The sequence below is a fragment of the Pongo abelii genome, chromosome 6 (genome assembly GCF_028885655.2).
Source record: "Pongo abelii isolate AG06213 chromosome 6, NHGRI_mPonAbe1-v2.0_pri, whole genome shotgun sequence".
Taxonomy (NCBI): Eukaryota; Metazoa; Chordata; class Mammalia; order Primates; family Hominidae; genus Pongo; species Pongo abelii.
This window is the reverse complement of record NC_071991.2, coordinates 152,541,305-152,562,423: the sequence shown is the minus strand read 5'-3', so window position 1 is coordinate 152,562,423 and position 21,119 is coordinate 152,541,305. Positions and strand designations below refer to the sequence as shown.

General features: G+C 40.3%; 1 protein-coding gene across 5 annotated transcripts in view; it reads left to right on the top strand.

Annotated features, from left to right (window-relative positions):
• PAXIP1 (PAX interacting protein 1) overlaps positions 1 to 21,119 on the top strand; it is a 59,465-nt gene that overhangs the window by 32,712 nt on the left and 5,634 nt on the right. For all 5 annotated transcript variants that reach the window (XM_054560043.1, XM_054560042.1, XM_054560045.2 and 2 more), the window contains 10 exons: positions 1,533 to 2,262; positions 2,754 to 2,848; positions 6,909 to 7,004; positions 8,231 to 8,368; positions 9,036 to 9,157; positions 9,612 to 9,796; positions 10,764 to 10,807; positions 13,200 to 13,270; positions 14,877 to 14,979; positions 16,086 to 16,254. In XM_054560043.1, coding sequence (XP_054416018.1) covers positions 1,533 to 2,262; positions 2,754 to 2,848; positions 6,909 to 7,004; positions 8,231 to 8,368; positions 9,036 to 9,157; positions 9,612 to 9,796; positions 10,764 to 10,807; positions 13,200 to 13,270; positions 14,877 to 14,979; positions 16,086 to 16,254 — 1,753 coding nt within the window. The remainder of the gene's footprint in view (positions 1 to 1,532; positions 2,263 to 2,753; positions 2,849 to 6,908; positions 7,005 to 8,230; positions 8,369 to 9,035; positions 9,158 to 9,611; positions 9,797 to 10,763; positions 10,808 to 13,199; positions 13,271 to 14,876; positions 14,980 to 16,085; positions 16,255 to 21,119) is intronic.

The window sequence follows — 21,119 nt, the reverse complement described above, 5'->3', positions numbered from 1 at the left end:
CTCTGCGGGGTGGCATGTGGTGGGGTGAATTTTCCCCACTTGTTTTCTGGATTTTTAAAAATACTTTTAAATATGGAGATGAAACAGTTGTCTTATTATTTTGTTTAAAAGACATTTTTCTGCTTAGAGTGCCACTCAGGTGTTTCTGAAGTGTTGAATCTCCTTATAGAGATGTCTCATACATAAGGTGATTTTAAAGATGGGTGTGCCCAAGCTCTTGATTTTGACTTATTTCAATTCTAAACTCCATTATTTATTACTAAATCCAAAATCTGTTACCCTTGCAGGTCATATAACCTTTGCAGTTTGGAGTCTGTTTAAGTGAAAGATACATGTTAGAATATGAATATGTTTGAGATTTTGGTATAGTTCTGATATGTGTTAAATTCCTGGAATTTTATTTAAATTTTAAATGCTTTTAATAGGGTTAAAAGTTGTATGGATTGAGTTAAGTAAAATCTATTTTCACTGATTTCTATGACTGTAAGAAGTTGGTTTCAAATTTTTGTTGCTTGAGCATGTTGAACAAAATTCATTGTATAACATGTATCTTTTATTGTATTCAGTGCCCTATAGGATATTAAAAAAATAACTTACTCTGCTTGGTGGGCATCTGCTGGTCACCGTCCTTCTCCTACTCCTCAGTGTACACAGAACTCTCAGCTTATTCCCTGTCATTGTGAAGCAGAAAGAGCTAGAAGACAAATAGTCTGGTTTGAATTCTTTTTTTCTAGCTTGAAATATTTTTGTGTCCCACATGAAGAACTCAGTCATTTTTGAGGAAGCATCATTTCCCAGCTCTAATGATGAGTTCTTAGTTGGGAGGAACATCACCATTTAAACAGCCTCGGTGGTGTCTTAGTTGGCCTCCTTTTCCATAGCATGCCAGTGCACATAGCAAGTTGACGGTGGAGCGAAAGGCTTTTGGATTCACAGCTTAGGTCATGCTGCTTTCATCTGGAAGGTGATTCACTGAGAACCTTTCTTTACTAGACTCTGGGCTGTAAGACAAGAGGAAATGGGAAGTGGCAGCTGTGGCGAGAAGGTTTGAGGTGAGGCTGAGCCTGATTCCCAGATGCCTTCACCACCTGTCATTCCTCAGTGCATTCCTGGGCCAGGAGAGGGTCTGCGGAGCTGATGCGGGCGATGGGCAGTGGAGAGGTGCCGCAGCACGGTGCAGGGAGCACCAAGGCTTAGCCACCAGGTGTGCACAGGACTCACATGCCCTGCTCTGGCAAACACATCAGCCGTCTGAGTCTTTGTCACTTTAATTCGTTGGTTTACTCCATTTTACTAATGTAGTTTCAAATTTTGGTGGTCTCAATATATGAATTTACTTTATGATATTGGTGTTACAAAATAAATACAAAAGAAAACGCAGTATTGTTTTTGAAGTTTCCAATCATTTGCTGTGTCTACTTGGTTGAATATTGTTAGTAAATAGGATATGCTATTGTTCTCTTGACTAAGAAACTATCATTCGTCTGTTTCAGGAACTATTGATAATGTTTCACCTAACTTTTGTTTTGTAGATCTTACAGACTCTTTCAGCACCTACGAAAAATTTAGAGCAGCAGGTGAATCACAGCCAGCAGGGACATACAAATGCCAATGCAGTGCTGTTTAGCCAAGTGAAAGTGACTCCAGAGACACACATGCTACAGCAGCAGCAGCAGGCCCAGCAGCAGCAGCAGCAGCACCCGGTTTTACACCTTCAGCCCCAGCAGATAATGCAGCTCCAGCAGCAGCAGCAGCAGCAGCAGATTTCTCAGCAACCTTACCCCCAGCAGCCACCGCATCCATTTTCACAGCAGCAGCAGCAGCAGCAGCAAGCCCATCCGCATCAGTTTTCACAGCAGCAGCTACAGTTTCCACAGCAACAGTTGCATCCTCCACAGCAGCTGCATCGCCCTCAGCAGCAGCTCCAGCCCTTTCAGCAGCAGCATGCCCTGCAGCAGCAGTTCCATCAGCTGCAGCAGCACCAGCTCCAGCAGCAGCAGCTCGCCCAGCTCCAGCAGCAGCACAGCCTGCTCCAGCAGCAGCAGCAGCAACAGCAGATTCAGCAGCAGCAGCTCCAGCAGCAGCAGCTCCAGCGCATGCACCAGCAGCAGCAGCAGCAGATGCAAAGTCAGACGGCGCCACACTTGAGTCAGACGTCACAGGCGCTGCAGCATCAGGTTCCACCTCAGCAGCAGCAGCAACAGCAGCCACCACCACCGCCTCAGCAGCATCAGCTTTTTGGACATGATCCAGCAGTGGAGAGTTAGTAATGGAGATTTTTTTCCTCTCTCCTAAAAGTCTTGTACCCACATAAATGCTTTGAGAGTGTTTGAGTGTGGGGTAAGGATTCATATCAAAACAATTACTACAAAATGGAGAGTGTGAGTCTCATACCTAACAAAGAATATGGTTACCATGGGATGATTATGCTTTCTTTTGTACTTTGGGACATCATATCCTGAAGTGAATATTGGTGTCCCGTAGAACATCTAGGCTACCACAGGGACTCATTCAGGGTATTTAATGGCCAGGCATAAGTTACGTTGGTTTTAGTTTTTAATGATCATTTGATGTAGACATTTAAATAGTATCTTTGTAGCAATATTCCCCATGCACTCTGATTACTGGCAGACACGTCATGGTCAAGACTGGTAAACATAACAGATTCACATTGCAAGGCGCCACTTTTTAACGTTTGTGCAAGCGTATTCATAGGGTTTTAATTTTCTTTTTCTTATGTAATTTTACTCTAGTTCCAGAAGAAAGCTTCTTATTGGGATGTGTGTTTGCAATTGCGGATTATCCAGAGCAGATGTCTGATAAGCAACTGCTGGCCACCTGGAAAAGGGTGAGATTGTGCCTGGAGGAAGGATGACTGTGTCTGAAGATGCTTCTTTCTTATGTAGATGTAACTATGTTCACTTAGCTGCATTCACTGAGCTGCACCTACATGTGTTCTGAATGTGTGACGGGCATTTTGATTAACATTCTCTGTGACCTGAGGCACAGCACTTTTCTGGGCATCAGTTTTCTCAGCTGTTAGATGAAGATGGTGGACTTTTTATTTTTTTCAGCTTGGAAATTCCAAGGGGCACTAATTATATGCGTATAATTGGGGCGATGGAAATAAGTTCAGGGTTTTGGTGTCCTGGGAGAGGGACCATTAATTTGTATGCATCTCAGTCATTTCTCTTTCTCCAAAGGTAACTGTTAGAAAATCCTGGAATCTCTAGAACCTCAAATTCTTCCAGCCCAATTGTAAAACTGGAGTTAATTTAATTATTTATTATCTTGCATGGTGGCCTTTAAAGAAAAGAAATACTTTTTCTTGCATTCCCCAAAACAAAACTGAGTCAAAAAAAAATTTTTTTTATAAAAACTGAGTTTAAATATGCCTCTAACATATCTTGAATGTGCTTCACTATAAACATCCCTAGTGCTTAAACCCCTGCTATGTGCCAAGCATGCTGCAAGACCTAGGGAATATGTGCGAAATCACAGAGACGGAGAAAATGGAAGAGCAGTGCGAGAGGCAGCCACACGGCTAAGCAGAGGTGGGGTGGCAGATGCAGGCTGTTGTGGGAGCCTGAGAAAGGACCTTCACCCATCATGTTGTGGGGTGATGTGTTAAGAAAAGTCTGCTGGGAGAGGTGATTCCTGAACTGCTTATAGGATGAGTAGGAGTGAGAATTAGGGGGGAGGATTTTCCAAATGGTGCAGCACAGCCAAAGGCATGTGATTGGTGAAACTGACAGGAGGGTGCAAAGGACGGTGCCTCAGTGGGATCCACGAGGCAGGGGTGGGGGCAGGAGCCAGGGCTGGCATGTCTTCCAAGACCTTGTTGATGTGCCATGTGGTGGAGTTCAGATGCAGGTGAAGTGATCAGCTGTGCATTTTAAATAGTAAAGGGTTGAATCTGAGGGTGACCAGGGAGATGACTGTGTGGTTGGCTGAGGAAGGAGGCGGGTGGCATGTGCCAGGGTGAAGAAGGAAGGGAGCAGTTCTGAGAAGGACAGCAGCAGAGATTTTTTAAAAGTCGGAAGTGTTCGAAGGCAGCACTGAGAAACCGTCTTGAGAAGTTCAACAAAACTCAAAGATACAAAAGTTAGTGGAGAAAAGTTTGGGGTTTTTGTCTTGTTTTCAAGTTAAAAGATTTATCCAAGAGGTCTAACATTAAATGGGATCTTGGGAACAGAGAAAATGAAGGCAAGAACGTTATGAAAGAAAATAGTTTTGCAACTAAAGGCCGTGTGCCCTCAGGTTGAAAAGAAATGTAAGGAGAGCCATGATAAGGCAACTGGGAACATTCACAATGCTGGTAGAGAAAACCGTTTTCTCTCAAAGACAAGCTCACTGGAGGGGAAACGTGGAGAGATCAGGAGTCTGGGCGATTTTGGGAGCCTCCAGTGCAGTGTGCGGGGGCCAGCAATGGAGCAGCTTCTTCCATTTTTGAGGGAAAATAATTTCCAACTTAAAATAACCTATAGAGCCTGTCAGTCATAAGACTATGGTAGGAGGATATTTGTAGACTAATAGTAAAAAATGTACCTCCCTTATATTCTTCCTTAGGAAGCCACTGTGCCAGCAGAGAGTGAGACATGGTAGCCAGGAAATGAGGCATTTGACTCAGAGATTGAAAGAGAGTTCCTAGGATGGAGGTAAAGGGAAACGCCAATAGATGAGAAAGTAGGTGTAGAGAGAACTAGACCTGAGACCGGAAGAGAGACTTCCAGGAGGAGCAAGCAAGCAAAAACACTGGTAGATTGAGGAGAGACATGTACAGCTGACCCTGAACAGTGTGGGGCCTAGGGGTGCAGACCCCCATGCAATCAGAGATCTATACATCACTTTTGACTCCCCAAAACCCAAATTACTAATAGCCTGGTGTTAACCAGAAGCCTTACTGATAAATAGTCAATTAACGCATATTTTGTATATGTATTACCATATTCTTACAATAAAGTAAGCTAAAGAAAAGAAAATGTTATTAAGAAAATCATAAGGAAGAGAAAATATATGTACTATTCATTAAGGGGAAGTATATCATCACAAAGGTCTTCATCCTCGTCGTCTTCGTGATGAGTGGGCCTAGTAGGAGGCGGGACAGGAGGGGCTGGTCTCACTCCCTCAGGGGTGGCAGAGGTGGAAGAAAATCCAGCTATCAGTGGACCCACACAGTTCACACCTGTGTTGCTTAAGGATAGGTGATACTACATTTGTTTTCTCTTGCTGTGTAACAGATTATCTCAAAACCCAGTGGCTTAAAACAATAAACATTACCTCTCAGTTTGGTCGTGGGTCAGAAATCCTGCAACAGTTTGGCAGGGCGGTTGTGGCTCAGCTATCTCCTGAGGTTGCAGTCAGGATGCCAGCGGAGGCTGCAGGAGCCCCTTCCAGGATGGTTCTGTCACATGGCTGTGGGCTGGAGGTCTCAGCTCCTCACCACAGAGGCTCTCCAGAGGGCTGGTTGTGTGTCTTCACAGCATGGCAGCTGGCTCCCTTCCCCAGGGGGTGTGACCCAAGATAGAGAGAGGGAAAACACGCAGCGTTATGTTGTCTTTTGTGACTGAGTTATGGGAGACTCCCACTGTCAATTCCACCATATTAAGTGACTAAGGCTAAACCATATTTAAGGCTAGGGGAGTAAAGCTCCAACTCTTAGAGGGAGGAGTATACAGTAATTTGCAGACATATTATAGAACCACCGTATGTACATTTTTCATAGAGTTTGGGAATGAAATAGTAAAAGGTATATAGAAAACTAAGAAAAGGGCAAATTCTGGGGGGCTGGGATGAGGAAGTGATTAGCACCAGGGAAGACCAAAGTTTATACCAGAAAGGAACTCTAATCTTAGGCTGCCATATTAAGCCATGTGGCTGGGCTACATTGTGTTAAGTCACTGATGACTGATCTAAACAAGAGTCTGGATATAACCAAATCAGGAAGGCTTGAAGAATATGTGTGTTATTTAGGGGAAGGGTGTCCACAGTAGGAGGTCAGTAGATGGTTATGTAAAACCAGAGAAAAGGAACTAATATAAAGTGTTAGTTAGAATATATTAATAATTGTCAGCGGAAACAGCTTAAAGTGCTCGATGTGCTTCAGGGGAGTGAAAAGCAGGGATGGGTGAGGAACCTGTGGTTTTGTCCTGTGCCTCATTAAACTATATTTATGCTTAGCCATAGGAAAAATAAAACATTCACATCTTAAAAGTAGTAAGTGAAAGAATCGGTTTTTTTAGGGGGCAGGTCTTTTTAAAGTTTATATTTCACCTAATAGGCCGTCAAATTCTCCTTTTTCCATGTACAGTATTTTGAGTTCTGAAGAATGTCCAGGGTTGTGCAGCCGTCACAGCCCGGACACAGAGCAATTCCTTCCCCCAGAAAACCAGATCTGTTTTGAGAAGAAACTGTTGGGATTTACTAATTTCATTCTGATTTGCTTTTTATTTCCCTTTTTAAGGGAGGTGGATCTGCCCACCATAGACCTTTGGCAGTATCTGAAGATCTTTAGTAGTTGCAGCTAGGGGGCTGCTGCTGGCGTAGGGTGGGTAGAAGTTGGGGACACTGCCAAACATCTTCCTCTGTACAGGACAGCCCCCACTTCCCAGAACTCCCTGGTCCAGAGTGGCAGTTATACTGAGCTTGAGAAACCCTGGAGTGCATTCTATTGTTCTTCTCTTGTTTCCTGGGAATTCAGATTAAATTTAGAATATTGGAGTTCATTTTCATTGTATGGTGCTGGGTAGAAAAGTCTGTAAATAGAACTGTTACATGTCCTTGATACTTTGGGGAAATACATGATAAAAATATATGATAGAGTCTTTTAATAGCTGCCTTATTTGAAATTGGAATTCTCCTCTATTCTGAGTGATTGATGACTGCATTGGTTGGGTCTTTGTGTGTAGATAATCCAGGCACACGGTGGCACTGTTGACCCCACATTCACGAGTAGATGCACGCACCTTCTCTGTGAGAGTCAAGTCAGCAGCGTGTATGCACAGGTAAGGAAAATAACCTTAGCTGCGACCAGGAGCAAGGTCTGGCATTTTTTATATGCAATCTTAAATGCTAGTGATGGATTATTATTTTTGGAAAGAACTTTTTTCTACCTCTAAAGATAGGAAAATTGCTTCTTCCTGTGATCGAATCTTTGGTGGGATTGATACCTTTTGTGGGCGCCATTGTCTTTGAGCGATGGAGAAAGAAAGGGATGTTCCCAGGTGGTGTTAAAGAAAGGGCGGACAGGAGGCCGAGGTGGGCGGATCACGAGGTCAGGAATTTGAGACCAGCCTGACCAACCTGGTGAAATCCCGTCTCTACTAAAAATACAAAAATTAGCCAGGTGTGATGGTGCGCACCTTTAATCCCAGCTACTCAGGAGGCTGAGGCAGGAGAATTGCTTGAACCCGGGAGGTGGAGGTTGCAGTGAGCCAAGATTCCACCACTGCACTCCAGCCTGAGTGACACAGCGAGACTCTATCTCAAAAAAAAAAATTAAAAAAAAGAAAGAAAGGGCGGACACTCCGTGCAGTCACCATTCCAGCTGCTCTCTGTGCACGGTGAAGGGACGCAGGATTCCATACTGGTGTGTGACTCGCACACAAGCGTGCAAAGACCAGGTCCCTTACAGAGCTTTTCTAAAACTACTGGGGTGCAGGCTTTCTCCTCAATATTACCTTCCTGTGCTCTCTGAAGTTTCATTTCTTTTCAAGAAATAATGCTTATTGTAGACAGATTATATATATATGTGACAAATGACTTCCAAGACACCCCTCTTAAAGAGGATAGCCATTCACAGGATCTGATTTTCCTGTAAAAATGTGGAAATACTTCTGAGACTTTTTTTTGTTTTCCTGTGGTTCATCTTAGGTGGATGGTTCTTTATATTTTTTCTTATTAGGGGCCCTCTGTGTTCTTATGGGGCACTTTTAACTTTGGTGGTCATACATGTTATTTCAGTCATCACTGAAGTTATTTTTAAGGTTGTTGTAGAATTTGTTGCTTTTGTAGACTCTTGTTTGCAGATGGATAGTAAGATTTTTAGGTTGTATTTCAAGTAACCAGCTACACGGTTTTAATTCGTTACTTTAATCAAGTGCTAGATGTCATGAAATTCTTTTATGGGGCTTCCAATGAAAAGGGCATTGTAGTTATACAACCTTAGAATTTTCTTTAATCCTGCAGCAGAAAAACAAAAACAACAAACCTATAATTTTATGTTTGATAGGCAATAAGAGAAAGAAAGAGATGTGTCACTGCACACTGGTTAAACACAGTCTTAAAGAAGAAGAAAATGGTACCGCCGCACCGAGCCCTTCACTTCCCAGTGGCCTTCCCACCAGGAGGAAAGCCGTGTTCACAGCATGTAAGACAGAGCCCTCGCGTTCCGTGTGATAAATCATCCTTCGACTTTGGCGAATAATCACTTGCTAGCACTTACCTGAGGCTCCCGCATTGGCTTCTGAGTCAGAGCATCTCTGTGTACTTTCGCCCAATTCATAAGTGCCTGCTCATAAGAAATAGCTTGTTTTCTTTTAGTTCCTTGTAACAGTCACAACTTTCTGCACATAGTAGATATTTAATGGATTCTCCAATCTTTGACACTATTTAAAATCCAAAAATAGATGTCTTGCACCAAAGGTGGCCCCTATTGGGTTAACTAATCAGTAGTTGTGCGTCCTCCCACTCAGATGATCTCAGCATTGGGATCAGTGAGGAGAAGGAGGAGCTGGCTCGTGGTTACGTGCTTTATAACGTAACTGTTGGGATTGTCTGAGCAGTGTTGCAGTAACATAAACAAGGCATCTCATGTTCATTCTTTTTCTTCCTCCCCGTGAGGGCTATGTGTGTAACCTTTTGACCATTAATACAATTCTGGTCTTGAAAGTTTTGGGAATGATATTACCAAATGTGTTCCATAATGCCAAAGAAATAGTGGAAAAATATGTATCAACTAAGAAGTAGAAGAAATAGTACTTGGTTTTGGTTTTTTGCTTATTTTGTGTTTACCTTATTTTCTCTTTTTTTCTTAGATTATTTCTGTGACTGGATTTGTTGATAGTGACAGAGATGACCTAAAATTAATGGCTTATTTGGCAGGTGCCAAATATACGGGTTATCTATGCCGCAGCAACACAGTCCTCATCTGTAAAGAGTAAGCAAATTTTTGAAACTGTTTTTAATCATAAATTTACACACAATATAGTGGCTATTTCAATAATTGTGCCTTTTTTAGTATTTTTTAGTTTTGTGGTAGAAATTTGTGGAAATCAAAGTCTGTTAAACAAAGTATGACAATGATATAGTAATGTTAGTAGAAATACCTAGAAAACATTTGAATTAATGAAATTAGATGAACTAATGAAATTTGAATTAACAAAACAGGAATAGGGTGGAAGTAAGACTCCTTGGTGGTTTTGTAATTCTGTGTGAGCCTTGAGGTGTATATTTCATTACCATTCAGGGTCACCCTCAACTTTGCTAGGATATGCCTCCCACTTCCTATTATGAGAAATTTTTTATTGCCTTTTGTTGGAAATAAATGTACATTTGGACAGTTGACATCTCTAACATTTAATAAATATGTTTTCTCCTCAAAAAATAAAAAGACCAACTGGTTTAAAGTATGAAAAAGCCAAAGAGTGGAGGATACCCTGTGTCAACGCCCAGTGGCTTGGCGACATTCTTCTGGGAAACTTTGAGGCACTGAGGCAGATTCAGTATAGTCGCTACACGGCGTTCAGTCTGCAGGATCCATTTGCCCCTACCCAGCATTTAGTTTTAAATCTTTTAGGTAAGTGAAATTCTACATGCTGCAAATCTTACTTAAATAAAATCATTAGCATTACTTCTACCATCTTTTTATTCATACTAATTACCAGGTCTGGCTTGAGCTTTCTAATTAGTTTTTGACTCATTTCCAATTTCCTTTCTATACTCTTTCTTCTTTCTCCCCACTCTGCCCAGGATTTTTGTTTGTTGGTTTGTTTGTTTTTGTTTTGTTTTGTTTTGTTTTTTTGAGACAGGGTCTCGCTTTGTCATCCAGGTTGGAGTGCAGTGGTGTGATCATGGCTCACTGCAGCTCCATCTCCTGGGTTTGGGTGATTTCCCCACCTCACCCTCCCAAGTAGCTGGGACTACAGGCGTGTGCCATGGTTTAGTATTTTTGTTTGCTTTTGATGAACTCTTAGAGATGGAAGGAGCACTTGAAAGCTTTTTGATAGTCTTGCCTCTCAGGCCAGTTAATCTTTTGTCCAAATTGCTCCCTACCCTACAGCACATTCCCTGCTTTCCTAGAATTGATGTCTGTCCTCTTTGTCACTGTTGAGCTTTGACTGACTTGCTGTTACATCTTGGATGCCATCATGGCTCCTGTGATAGGCAAGAAGGTGTGTGCCTGCTAGAAGCCAGACTATGTGAAACCCAGACTTGGACACAGGCCTAGAAATGTGTACCCAGACAACCCACGGTGGGAGAGTGAATGCCATGGGTTTAGACACAACGTTTGCTTTGTTGTTTGCTGCCGATGGTCTTAGTGCTACTTCATCCAGACAGCATGTGAAACGAAAGCAGCAGCATGCCCTCACCTTGCCTGGAAAGCTTTCTTTAAAACTTCATTATAGTACTTAACATTTATCCTTATTAAGTGTTGTCAGCTAAACCACCTGTCTGTTGAGGATTATCAGGGAAGACTTTTACAAAAAGACCTTTTTATTTAAACAACGTATCTATCATAAAAAATAATGTGTTTCTCTCTTTAGATGCTTGGAGAGTTCCCTTAAAAGTGTCTGCAGAGTTGTTGATGGTATGTCAAATTAATAACCTTACTTTGGCTATTACTGTATTATTAAAATTCAGTAGGGATGTATTTGTCTTCATAAATTAAAAATTATTTTAGTAATTTGTCAACATGATAACGAATTATCTATTCCAGTAAATCCTAGGACTGATTTTTCTCTTAATTGTTAGTATATGATTGTCATTATTTTTATATATACATGTGAGGGGCTTATTTGCTTCAGAGAGCCATGTGATTGCTTTTAGAGAACAGTAAAATCAAAGATGATGTCTTGTTTTTCGTAGGGTTAGAAAGGCAAGAACTTTAAGAACCACTGGACGCAATGGATGTGTAACCTACTTGGGGCTACAGATCAGAACTTAAGGAGTCCCGGGTCTCTTGATGAGGGGAAATGTTTTCGTAGTGTCCTGAGTTGGGAGTCACATCACAGTGCTTGAGGTCTCTGCTTTTCAGGATAGGCCATTCTTGAAGTGTGAGGGCCACTGGTTGTTAGTTACAAGACAAAGAGGTGCTTTCTGCATTCTCATCTGTCAGGTATGATGAATGGAAGATCAGTTGTTTTTTCTTTTTTCCCCACATTCACATTTACTAAGTTACAGACAGGACCACTTCAATAATTTTTCACTTTAGACTTTGTCTACTGTGACTTCTCACTGTTTGACTGAACATCAGCACTTTGAGAACAGCAGTTTTTTTTACTGTTGGCCAATAGTAGTGTAATTTAAAGGCTTTGGTTTATGTTCATGTTGTTATATACTAACCTTTGTTTTGAAAAACAGATTTCCATGTCATGTGCCCACCAAGTTTTCACCACATTTCTATTGTATACAGAGGTAATTTAGGGATTGTGCCACTTGAACAACTAGCTGAGAATAGTCTCATGAGGATTAGCAGCTAACACCCAAGCCTGTGTTTCTGGGTATTCATCTACTGACTTACTCATTTTCCAGATCTCATCTGGAAGCTGCTGATAATCATCCCACGTCTCTGAGGAAGCCCCTCCAAGCCACAGTCTTGTTTTCTTCTTGCTAGTGATAATGTGATCATAGATGTATTTTTTTCCTAGCTTAAACTAGTAGTTATGATTTTAATTTTAAAGACATGACCAGTTTTGACACATCAGCAAAAGCAAATATTCTCCCAGTTCATTTAGCTGAAAGGAATTTTATGGTGGCTTTTAAGCTCACACTGGGAAAGTGGTCATCAGAGTTTTCCTCCCAAACTACATGGCTTATATTATAAAGTTGTCAGGGGCCCCAAATGTCAGCTTCTCTTGTGGCTTTGTATCAGTAATTAAAAGCTAAAAATCTTAGAGACAAAGAGGCCCAGTTTATCCTTTTTGCCTATCCCACCATTTATTTCTATTCTTGGTACCAATGAATGACAATTTGGAGACTTAAATGCGATCTTTGGAAATAGAGTTGAGAAATTGTTTTCTTATAAAGGCTATAATAAGAAGGTAATAAACTTTCCTGCAAATTATTATAAAGTTTGATTCTCTATGTATAACAGGGCTAATAGATTTTGAATGCTTTCTGTAGATATATTTATTTTGGTTGTCTAGATATGGCAGCAATATTTAGAAAAAATAAGTTGTAGTTAAAGTAAATTAATAAGATTGAGAGCAATTCCTTCAAGTAATAAAACATCTGGGAAAGACATGGTTGGCCCACACAAGTCAAAGAACCTCTGAGTTGAAACTATGAAGGAGGAGTCAACAAGGAATAGGGTAGAATGGAGATGCTGACTGTGGTAGGGATCCCACAAGGGAATCCCATCTCCTTCCTGCTCTCTTTGTGCTTGGCATGGCTTCTGCTCCAGGGTCAGGGACTGGAGCTGGTCCTAGTGGATGTGACCATGTTGCTGAGGCAGAGTGTAGGTTTTGGTACCTTGTTTGGCTGTTGGTAGCAGTGTTGATCTGATTGTCATGTAACATCTTTTGTGAAATCTCATAGGTGAAATTTCTCTTTTAGGAATAGTCTTTTAGGGTGGAGGTATAATTTCAATCATGTTTTCCACATTCTAAATTGGGACACAGGACAAAATATTTGAAATAAAAACCATTTTGAGAAGTTCAAGGTTGAGGGCTGCATGTATATAACATGGAGGAAAAAAAGCAACAAAGATACTTTAAAGTACTGAAAGGATTTTGTGAATAAAGAGGGAAAGAGAAAAACAAAAAAACGATACAGAGTTTCTCTCCGGAATATTAGCTGCTTCTCCCGGCTTGCATTGTCCTAGTGATCTTTTGAGGTGAAGACTAGTTCTGATGTGGTGGAGAAGAACATGATTCTTGTATATGTTTAAGTAGTTTGATTATTTGACACATAGATCTTTTGGAAGCTACTGTATTACTTAGTAGATGATTGAATTAAAGTCGACAATATTTTAATTGCAGAGTGTAAGACTACCTCCCAAACTGAAACAGAATGAAGTAGCTAATGTCCAGCCTTCTTCCAAAAGAGCCAGGTATGAGTAATAACCTTAAATTTTTTATTGCTGGCTTTCACAGGTCTGCTTTGGAAAATCGGTGGCAATTGAGGAAAGTTTCTAAAATGTTTTGCAGTAAATAGGATTTGGAAGAGTTTGCTTTTTGCTTTACAACTTTATTGGGATATATTTCACTTTAATGACATAGGCCAGTATATTTTTTATTTTAAAAAAATTCAGTCTTTTTCTTAAGCGGCATATTATAAGAAGCCCCTTTCCAACGTGTAAAACAGAAGTTGCAGTGATGGAAGTGGGGTGGGAGGTCTAGAACCCAGCTCAGAGATACACCGCGGAGCCCCAGGCCTCCTGGGCACGGCTGAAGAACCTGCTGTACGTGCTGAGAGAGCATGTAGGCTGCCGAGAGAGCATGTAGGTGCCGAGAGAGCACGTAGGTGCCGAGAGCATGTAGGCTGCCGAGAGGGCATGTAGGTGCCGAAGGAGCATGTAGGCTGTGGTGTCATCTTGGGTATGCTCCTTGGATCTGCCAGTTCTTGATGAGGACAAAGCAATGTTGGCCACAGTGGGAAGGAGGATCCAGACCCAAAGCCTTTGGAAGGACATGTGCAGTGCACATGGCATGTTGGGTTTTGGCTTGGAGTATGCAGATTGAGATGCGTATCATTTTAGTGTCATGTCGGCCAGCAGGAGTCAATAATGAAGTCCTTCCAATCATTTAATTAGAAAGGCATAGCAAATGCAGGAGCAAACCAACAGAGCTTTTATTTTCTTCCTTGATTCTAGAAAACTCTTCTTTCCAGACTGTACGTGGTGAAATATAACTGCTTGAATTGTTTTTTGCAGTTACCAGGTTCCTCATCTTTTCTCTCCCTGCTCCTCCTCTTTCCCTCCTTCCATTCCCCACTTCCAGAACACAAACTGAACTGTTGACTTTTGTAATAAAATCCTAATTATGTGATTTTTTTTTGAGGCTGTCATCAAATTGCCACAAATACATTTTAAAATAAATTTTTATTGGAGTGTCTCAGAAAATAATAAGCTGAAAAAAAGACCTAAAAAATTCGTGTAAAAAACAAAAAGCTTTAATTTAAAACGTGTGCTTGAGCAGAGCCACGTTTTTATAATTTGTGGTTGAAGAGGGCTAGAATGTAAAAGACACTGGAAGCTCTAGCGACACTCGTCTTGGCTGACTTGTATTGATGGTGAACGTGCAAACAAGGAATGGCCTCAGTCACACAAGGTTATCTTAAAAACTTGATAGAAAAATTGAAGTGATAAAGCTAGCAAAATCAGTGACGTTTAGAAGCAACTTTGATATTTGCTTTCTTCTGAAAGCCAATTAAAAAAATTAATCAGGAGGGGATTGATGAAGAAAGTATTGATCTTAACCAAAAGTGAATTGGATGCCTCCCTTGGAGGCTTCAAAGGCGGTCTTCTTTGGAAGGTGACTTTATGGAAATGGTGGAAAGAAAGGAAGGACAGATAGCTCATTGTGTTTTTCCTTTAAGAATAAAAACCATATGCAGTTAAAGCTTGTTAAACTATTGAAATCCCTTGTTTTCTAAAGAAAATTTTCATTGTAAGTAAATATGAAATCACTACTATTTTATGTGTATTTCTTCCACAGAATTGAAGACGTACCACCTCCCACTAAAAAGCTAACTCCAGAATTGACCCCTTTTGTGCTTTTCACTGGATTTGAGCCTCTCCAGGTTCAACAGTATATTAAGGTGAAATTTCATCTACTTTGTACAAGGATTTTTGGCAGTGTCCTTTTTTGTATATATTTACTTCAGATCAGCAGTTTTATTAACTTACATAGTTTAGATAGTCAGGAATATCTTGTTATAACAGTCTTTATAGTGCATATTTATGAAGTATTTTTAGTAGTAGTTATAGTAATAACTAAATATTGAGTGGCTTCCTGCCCTGTTTTTCATACTTAGATACTTGCTTTCTTATTAGTGTAGGCCAGGAACCGTGTTAATAGTCACATGAACATTTGCAAGTCTCCTTCTGTGTCGTATTCATAAAGACATCCAGCATGAAGGAAAACTGTCTTTTCACGATCTCTGATTGAAACACAGTCTATCCAAGATTCGTTTTCTTGGGTAGAGTGAGGCCAAAAGGGAGTTTGTGTATTTGTTTAGATGATAAATGGGCACAGGTTTTAAGTATACTTTTTGAAATAACATCCTAAAGGATGATGGGATTTTGTTTTGTTTTGGTGAGGGAGAGGATGGTTAAGAGTATAAGTTGACCTGTATTATGGTGGATTCATACATTTTACTCCTGGTTTCCTTTTTAAGGAAAAGAAACAATTATAAATGCTGCTATTATACATTTAGAACAAATTAATTTCTCCACCTTTAATATGTGAGGATAGTTATTAGGAGGTCGCTTTTTTATATGCTCAAGTCTTAGCCAGTTTTTATGCCATCATTTCAAAAAATGAAGATAGCAGGTAAATGTTCCTCATTAACACCAGTTTTGGCCTAGGAAGTCTTGGCTGTTTACTCTTCATTGTGAAGTGAGCTGCATCGTTCTCATGTCATTTAATTTATTCATGGAGATATGTTATTGATGTTTGATGGAGAATTCGTATTTTAATCTTGATTTGTGTGGAATTGAACTACAGAAATGTAAATGATAAATTCTCCTTTTTATTTTTCTCTTGTAGTTACAGGTTTTGTTTTACCTGTCACACTGTTTTGTGTGGCTGCGAATTACAGTCATAAACCTTGTCCTTAGAGAGATATTCCTGTGTTACTCTGTGTCAGTGTGGCTCTGTGGACGCTGAACTTTTTCATTTCTGACCTGTGTTTGTGACCTTTAGAAGCTCTACATTCTCGGTGGAGAGGTTGCGGAGTCTGCACAGAAGTGCACACACCTCATTGCCAGCAAAGTGACTCGCACTGTGAAGTTCCTGACGGCGATTTCTGTCGTGAAGCACATAGTAACGCCAGAGTGGCTGGAAGAATGCTTCAGGTGCCAGAAGTTCATTGGTAAGGAGCAGCACCAGTAACTTTGTTTTTAATGCCAGATCAACTTTTTTTTTTCTTGAATTAATCTCTTTTCATCCCAACCAATATTTAATTTTTTAACTATGTGATAGCTATTCATTTAAATTTATAAATTTATTTCATATCCCCAGTGATTTCTTTGATTGATGTCTTTGCATTTTACCCTAAGTATAAAAGTTTTGGTAAATTGGACAATATTAGGGGGAAAACAAGCTCTATATCCCTCTTTTTATTTTCTTGTTAGTATATTTTGTTTGGAAATCTGGCTGTAAAATGAGATTTTTCAAAGTGCAGGGAAGTATTTTTTTCTTTATTTGGAAAGAGAGCAGGTGTATGTGAATGTCCTACTCAAAGACACTTTGAATATCAGTTTATATAAGGAGGGAAAGACAGCTGTGTCCTCTTGCCTATCTTCCATTGTTCAGAGCCCCCAAAGAGAAATTCTTTTACTAACAGGCATATTTAGAGATGGTATGTAAAGGACAGTTTTTTCTTAGATTGATGTACACCTAAATGTTTTTAGAACCTTGCTAGGTATAAAATAAGTATAAATTCTAAGCAATTTTTTTTCTTCATGGAGGCTGTATAGCCAGGGCAACTATGTGCCCTTACTGTCCTGCATAGGAGTGGTGTCACCCTGTGTCTGCAGGGTTAGTGTCATCTAGGTCAGGCACCTCTCAGCTTCCCCAGCTGTGTCCTCCATCCTCCCCTGGGCCCTGTCTGGGTTGAAAGGTTCAGAGACACATGCCCCATGACGAGCTTCGCTGAATTCTGTCATTTTTCTCATTTGGTCTTTCTTCCCCAACCACACTGGCACTAAAACTGAGCTCCCTGGCTACTCCATCATGTAGCAATGATATTGTTCACCAACCCCTGATTTAGAGCATCCACATGCTCATTTTTCTGTGCCAGTTGTTTGCCCTATATTGACGTGTTCTCACACTTTCTCACCTATGCCTCCCTCGCCCCCGACCCCTTAAAGCAGAAAGATACAGCTGCCAAAGGGAAGAGCAAGGCATGTGGCTGTGGAGCAAGCAAGGCCTGCAGGGGGCGCTACTAGGTCCCGTTACACTCTTGTGGCTAAACTCACCTTATTTATCACTTAACAGACACAAGTCGTCATTAAATCCATCTTTTAAATTTAAAATATTTTAGATTCATGTCACATTTTTGGCCACAGATTTTAAATATAATTCATGTTTATGTAAATAAATTAGAAGTGTATGTATCTTAAAGTTCATGTAGTCTAATTTTACAGATGAGAAGACCCAGAAAAATAAAGATACTTAAGACTGCTGTTTATAGCAAAGCTAGAACTATGATTCTGTATCTAAGGCAGTAAGACACAGGAAAGAATAAATCATTAATCTGAAGAAAAGACTAAATCCTCAACTATGATATTCAGACAATCCTTGTCATACAGGTAGTTACGCTCTATAAAGTTGCACAGGCACTGAGTTAGTGAATGCTGTACTGTAGTCTCTGGGTAAACACGGGCTTAGGTTCCCGAGCGCCTCTGTTCACTACATTTTCATCAGCCAATCATATATAACCTTGTTTTATGTGTGTTTCTGTTTAAAGACACCTTATTCAATGTATATTGTTAATTCATTGACATTGAACTCATGATCCACAGCACTGTAACTCACGCCTGCATGAAGCTTCCCTAAGACACAGATTTTCTCCATAAGGCACATCACAGCCTTCTTGCACTTAGGGCTGCGGACATTTTAAACAGCAAAATCACCAACATAAAGCACACAAATTTGAAAACAATAGCACTAAATAGATCACAGAAAGGATGCTTATTCACCATTTCAGCTGGAACAGGAAGGCAAGGCATGGCCTTGTTCCTCCCGGCTAGGAACGTTCATGTGGGTGACTGATTCTTTTCCAGTCCACGTATGTCCACAAATGGCCACCGAAGTGCCACAGACACTGATTGTGGGTTCATAAATAAATTTCAGAGGGGAGGAAAATTAGCAAAGAATCTGTGAATTAGCAAAGAATCTGAATAATGAGGCTCGCATGTATTAAGTGGCATTTAGAAATTTTTTTAATTGAAATTTTGAAAATTTTTCGACTCTAAAAAGGCATTAATGAAACATAAAACTTAACAATGAAGGCAGAAGAAAAACATGGTAGAAACAATTACTACAAACATTTTAGCTTCCAATTTCATATAATGTTACACAGTTTAGAAGGAGATAGTCTATTCGTTAATAGAAATAGTAAGTGTACTTTCTTAGCTTCTGCTGTGGGAGCATGGCATACACCAGCTTGGGTGGTGGGGAAAGCGGGTCTGTAATGTTCCAGCCTCTGGTTGGCTCCATCGGCTGCTTTTGGGCAACACCCAGCTTTAGAGATCTTTTTAGTTACTTTCTGACTTTGCTTATTCTTTTTCTTTTCCAACCAAGAACATGCTAATTCTTTGAAAATTAGTTTGCCAAGCAGCCAATTTAGTGAATGACCAATTTACTTAATTTTTCAAGTTTCAGTTTGTGAAAATCTGGTTCTTTTATCTGTATATAAAGTTTACAGTTCATATTTGATGGGAAGTTTTGGTTGACTAGCTTTTATTTCTTTATAGCACTGTTAATAAGTATTTGCTGTGTTGCTCTCTGAGGGTTAGAAAGTGGTTGTTATAAACATTTAATATTGAGAAAACATTTCATATTTTATCTTCCATATTTTAGGATTTCCTAAGAGAATTTTTCCAGTTTATAATTATTGTTTTTTAAAAATAGACAATTTTTAGGGCAGTTTTAGGTTCACAGCAAAATTACAGAAAGTACAGACAGTTCCCATATACCCCAGCCCATACTCATGCACACACACTGCCACCCCCACTACAGTCACCATCCCACACCAAAGTGAAATGTTTATTAACTGTTAATGAAGCTACATTGACATTTGGGTCATAGTCACCCAAAGTCCCTAGTTACATTAGGGCTTACTCTTGGCCAGTCACCCAAAGTCCATAGTTACATTAGGGCTCACTCTTGGCCAGTCACCCAGAGTCCATAGTTACATTAGGGCTCACTCTTGGCCAGTCACCCAGAGTCCATAGTTACATTAGGGCTCACTCTTGGCCTTGAACAGTCATTGGGTTTTAACAAATGTGTAAGGACGTGATTTTGCTATTACAGCGTCATACGGAGTTGTTCCACTGCCCTAAAAATCCTCTGTGCTCCACCCACTCATTCCTTCCTGCCTGCTGACCCCTGGCAACCACTGATCTTTTATTCTTTCTATAGTCTTGCCCTTTCCAGAATGTTACATATTGGGAATCATACAGTATATAGGATTTTCAGATTTGCTTCCTTTGCTTAGCAATATGCGTCCCAGCTTCCTTCGTGTCTCGTCATGGCTTCATAAAGCATTTCTGTTTAGCACTAAATAATATTCCATTGTCAGAATGTATCTGTTCAGCCCCTCACCTACACAAGGACATCTTAGCTGATTCTAAATTTTTGCAGTTATCAGTAAAGCTGCTAAAACATCCATGTACAGGTTTTAGCGTGGACATAAGTTTTCAACTCCTTTTGGTAAATCAACAAGGTTGCAATTGCTTGATCATACGGTAAGAGTATGTTTAGCTTTGTAAGAAACTGCCGGGCTGTCTTCTGAAGTGCCTGTGCCATTTTGCATTCCCACCTGCAGTGAATGGGAGCTCCTGTTGCTCCACATCCTCCTCAGCATATGCTGGTGTCATTGCTCTGGGTTTTGGCCATTCTAATAGGTGAGGTCCAGGTTACTTATTATTTCTTTCATGGATTGTGCCTTTGGTCTTGTATCTAAAAAGTCATTGCCAAACTCAAGTTCCCTTAGATTCTCTCCTGTGTTATCTTCTAGGAGTTTCATAGTTTTGCATTTTACATTTAGGTCTGTGTTCCATTTTTGGGTCAGTTTTTTTTAAAAGAGGGTAAAGTCTGTGTCCAGATTCCTTTTATTGCATATGGATGTGCAGTTGTTCCAGCATCATTTGTTGAAAAGACTTTTCTCCACCTGTTTTGGTAGGTGCATGTTTTTGGGATTTTATATTTATGTGTAAATGACATAAAATTTGAGACATCAATATTATAATCAATTTCTAGGATACTCATTTCTTTTGTACTTCCATGAAAAGTTTAATATTCAGGTTGAGTCTTTACATTGCTACTACTAAGTTAACATAACCCTGTTTGAAAAAACCAAAATCTCAATGTCTCATCTGTGACAGGATCGTCTTAGCTGTATTATTTTATTTTTCAATGTTACTTTCTTTTCTTTTTAAGACAGAGTCTCACCCAGTCTGTCGCTCAGGCTGGAGTAGAGTGGTGCCATTGGCGTACTACAACCTCTGCCTCCTGGGTTCAAGCCATTCTCCTGCCTCAGCCTCCCTAGTAGCTGAGACTGCAGGCGCCCACCACGACCACGCCTGGCTAAATTTTTTTGTATTTTTTAGTAGAGACAGGGTTTCACCATGTTGGCCAGGCTGGTCTTGAACTCCTGACCTCAAGAGATCCGCCCACCTCGGCCTCCCAAAGTGCTGGGATTATAGGCGTGAGCCACCGCGCCCGGTGGTGTTTTCTCTATCATAAACATTAACTCTTCTTGGTGATCTCACACAGGTTCTTCAGAAGGCATATCAGCTTTGAAAGTAACACTTCAAATATACCATCTCATGTGTGACAGTACTTTTTTTGTTCCTTTTTTAATTCATCATTTTTTGTTTCTCCAAATTTTAGACATTTTTTTTCTCCTTTCACCTAAAAAGCAGCCTTTCTGTCTGCTGGTTGACTCAGGGATTGATTTTGTATTTCTAGCCGTTGGTGAACAGATCCTTGCATTTCTGTCATGATGTA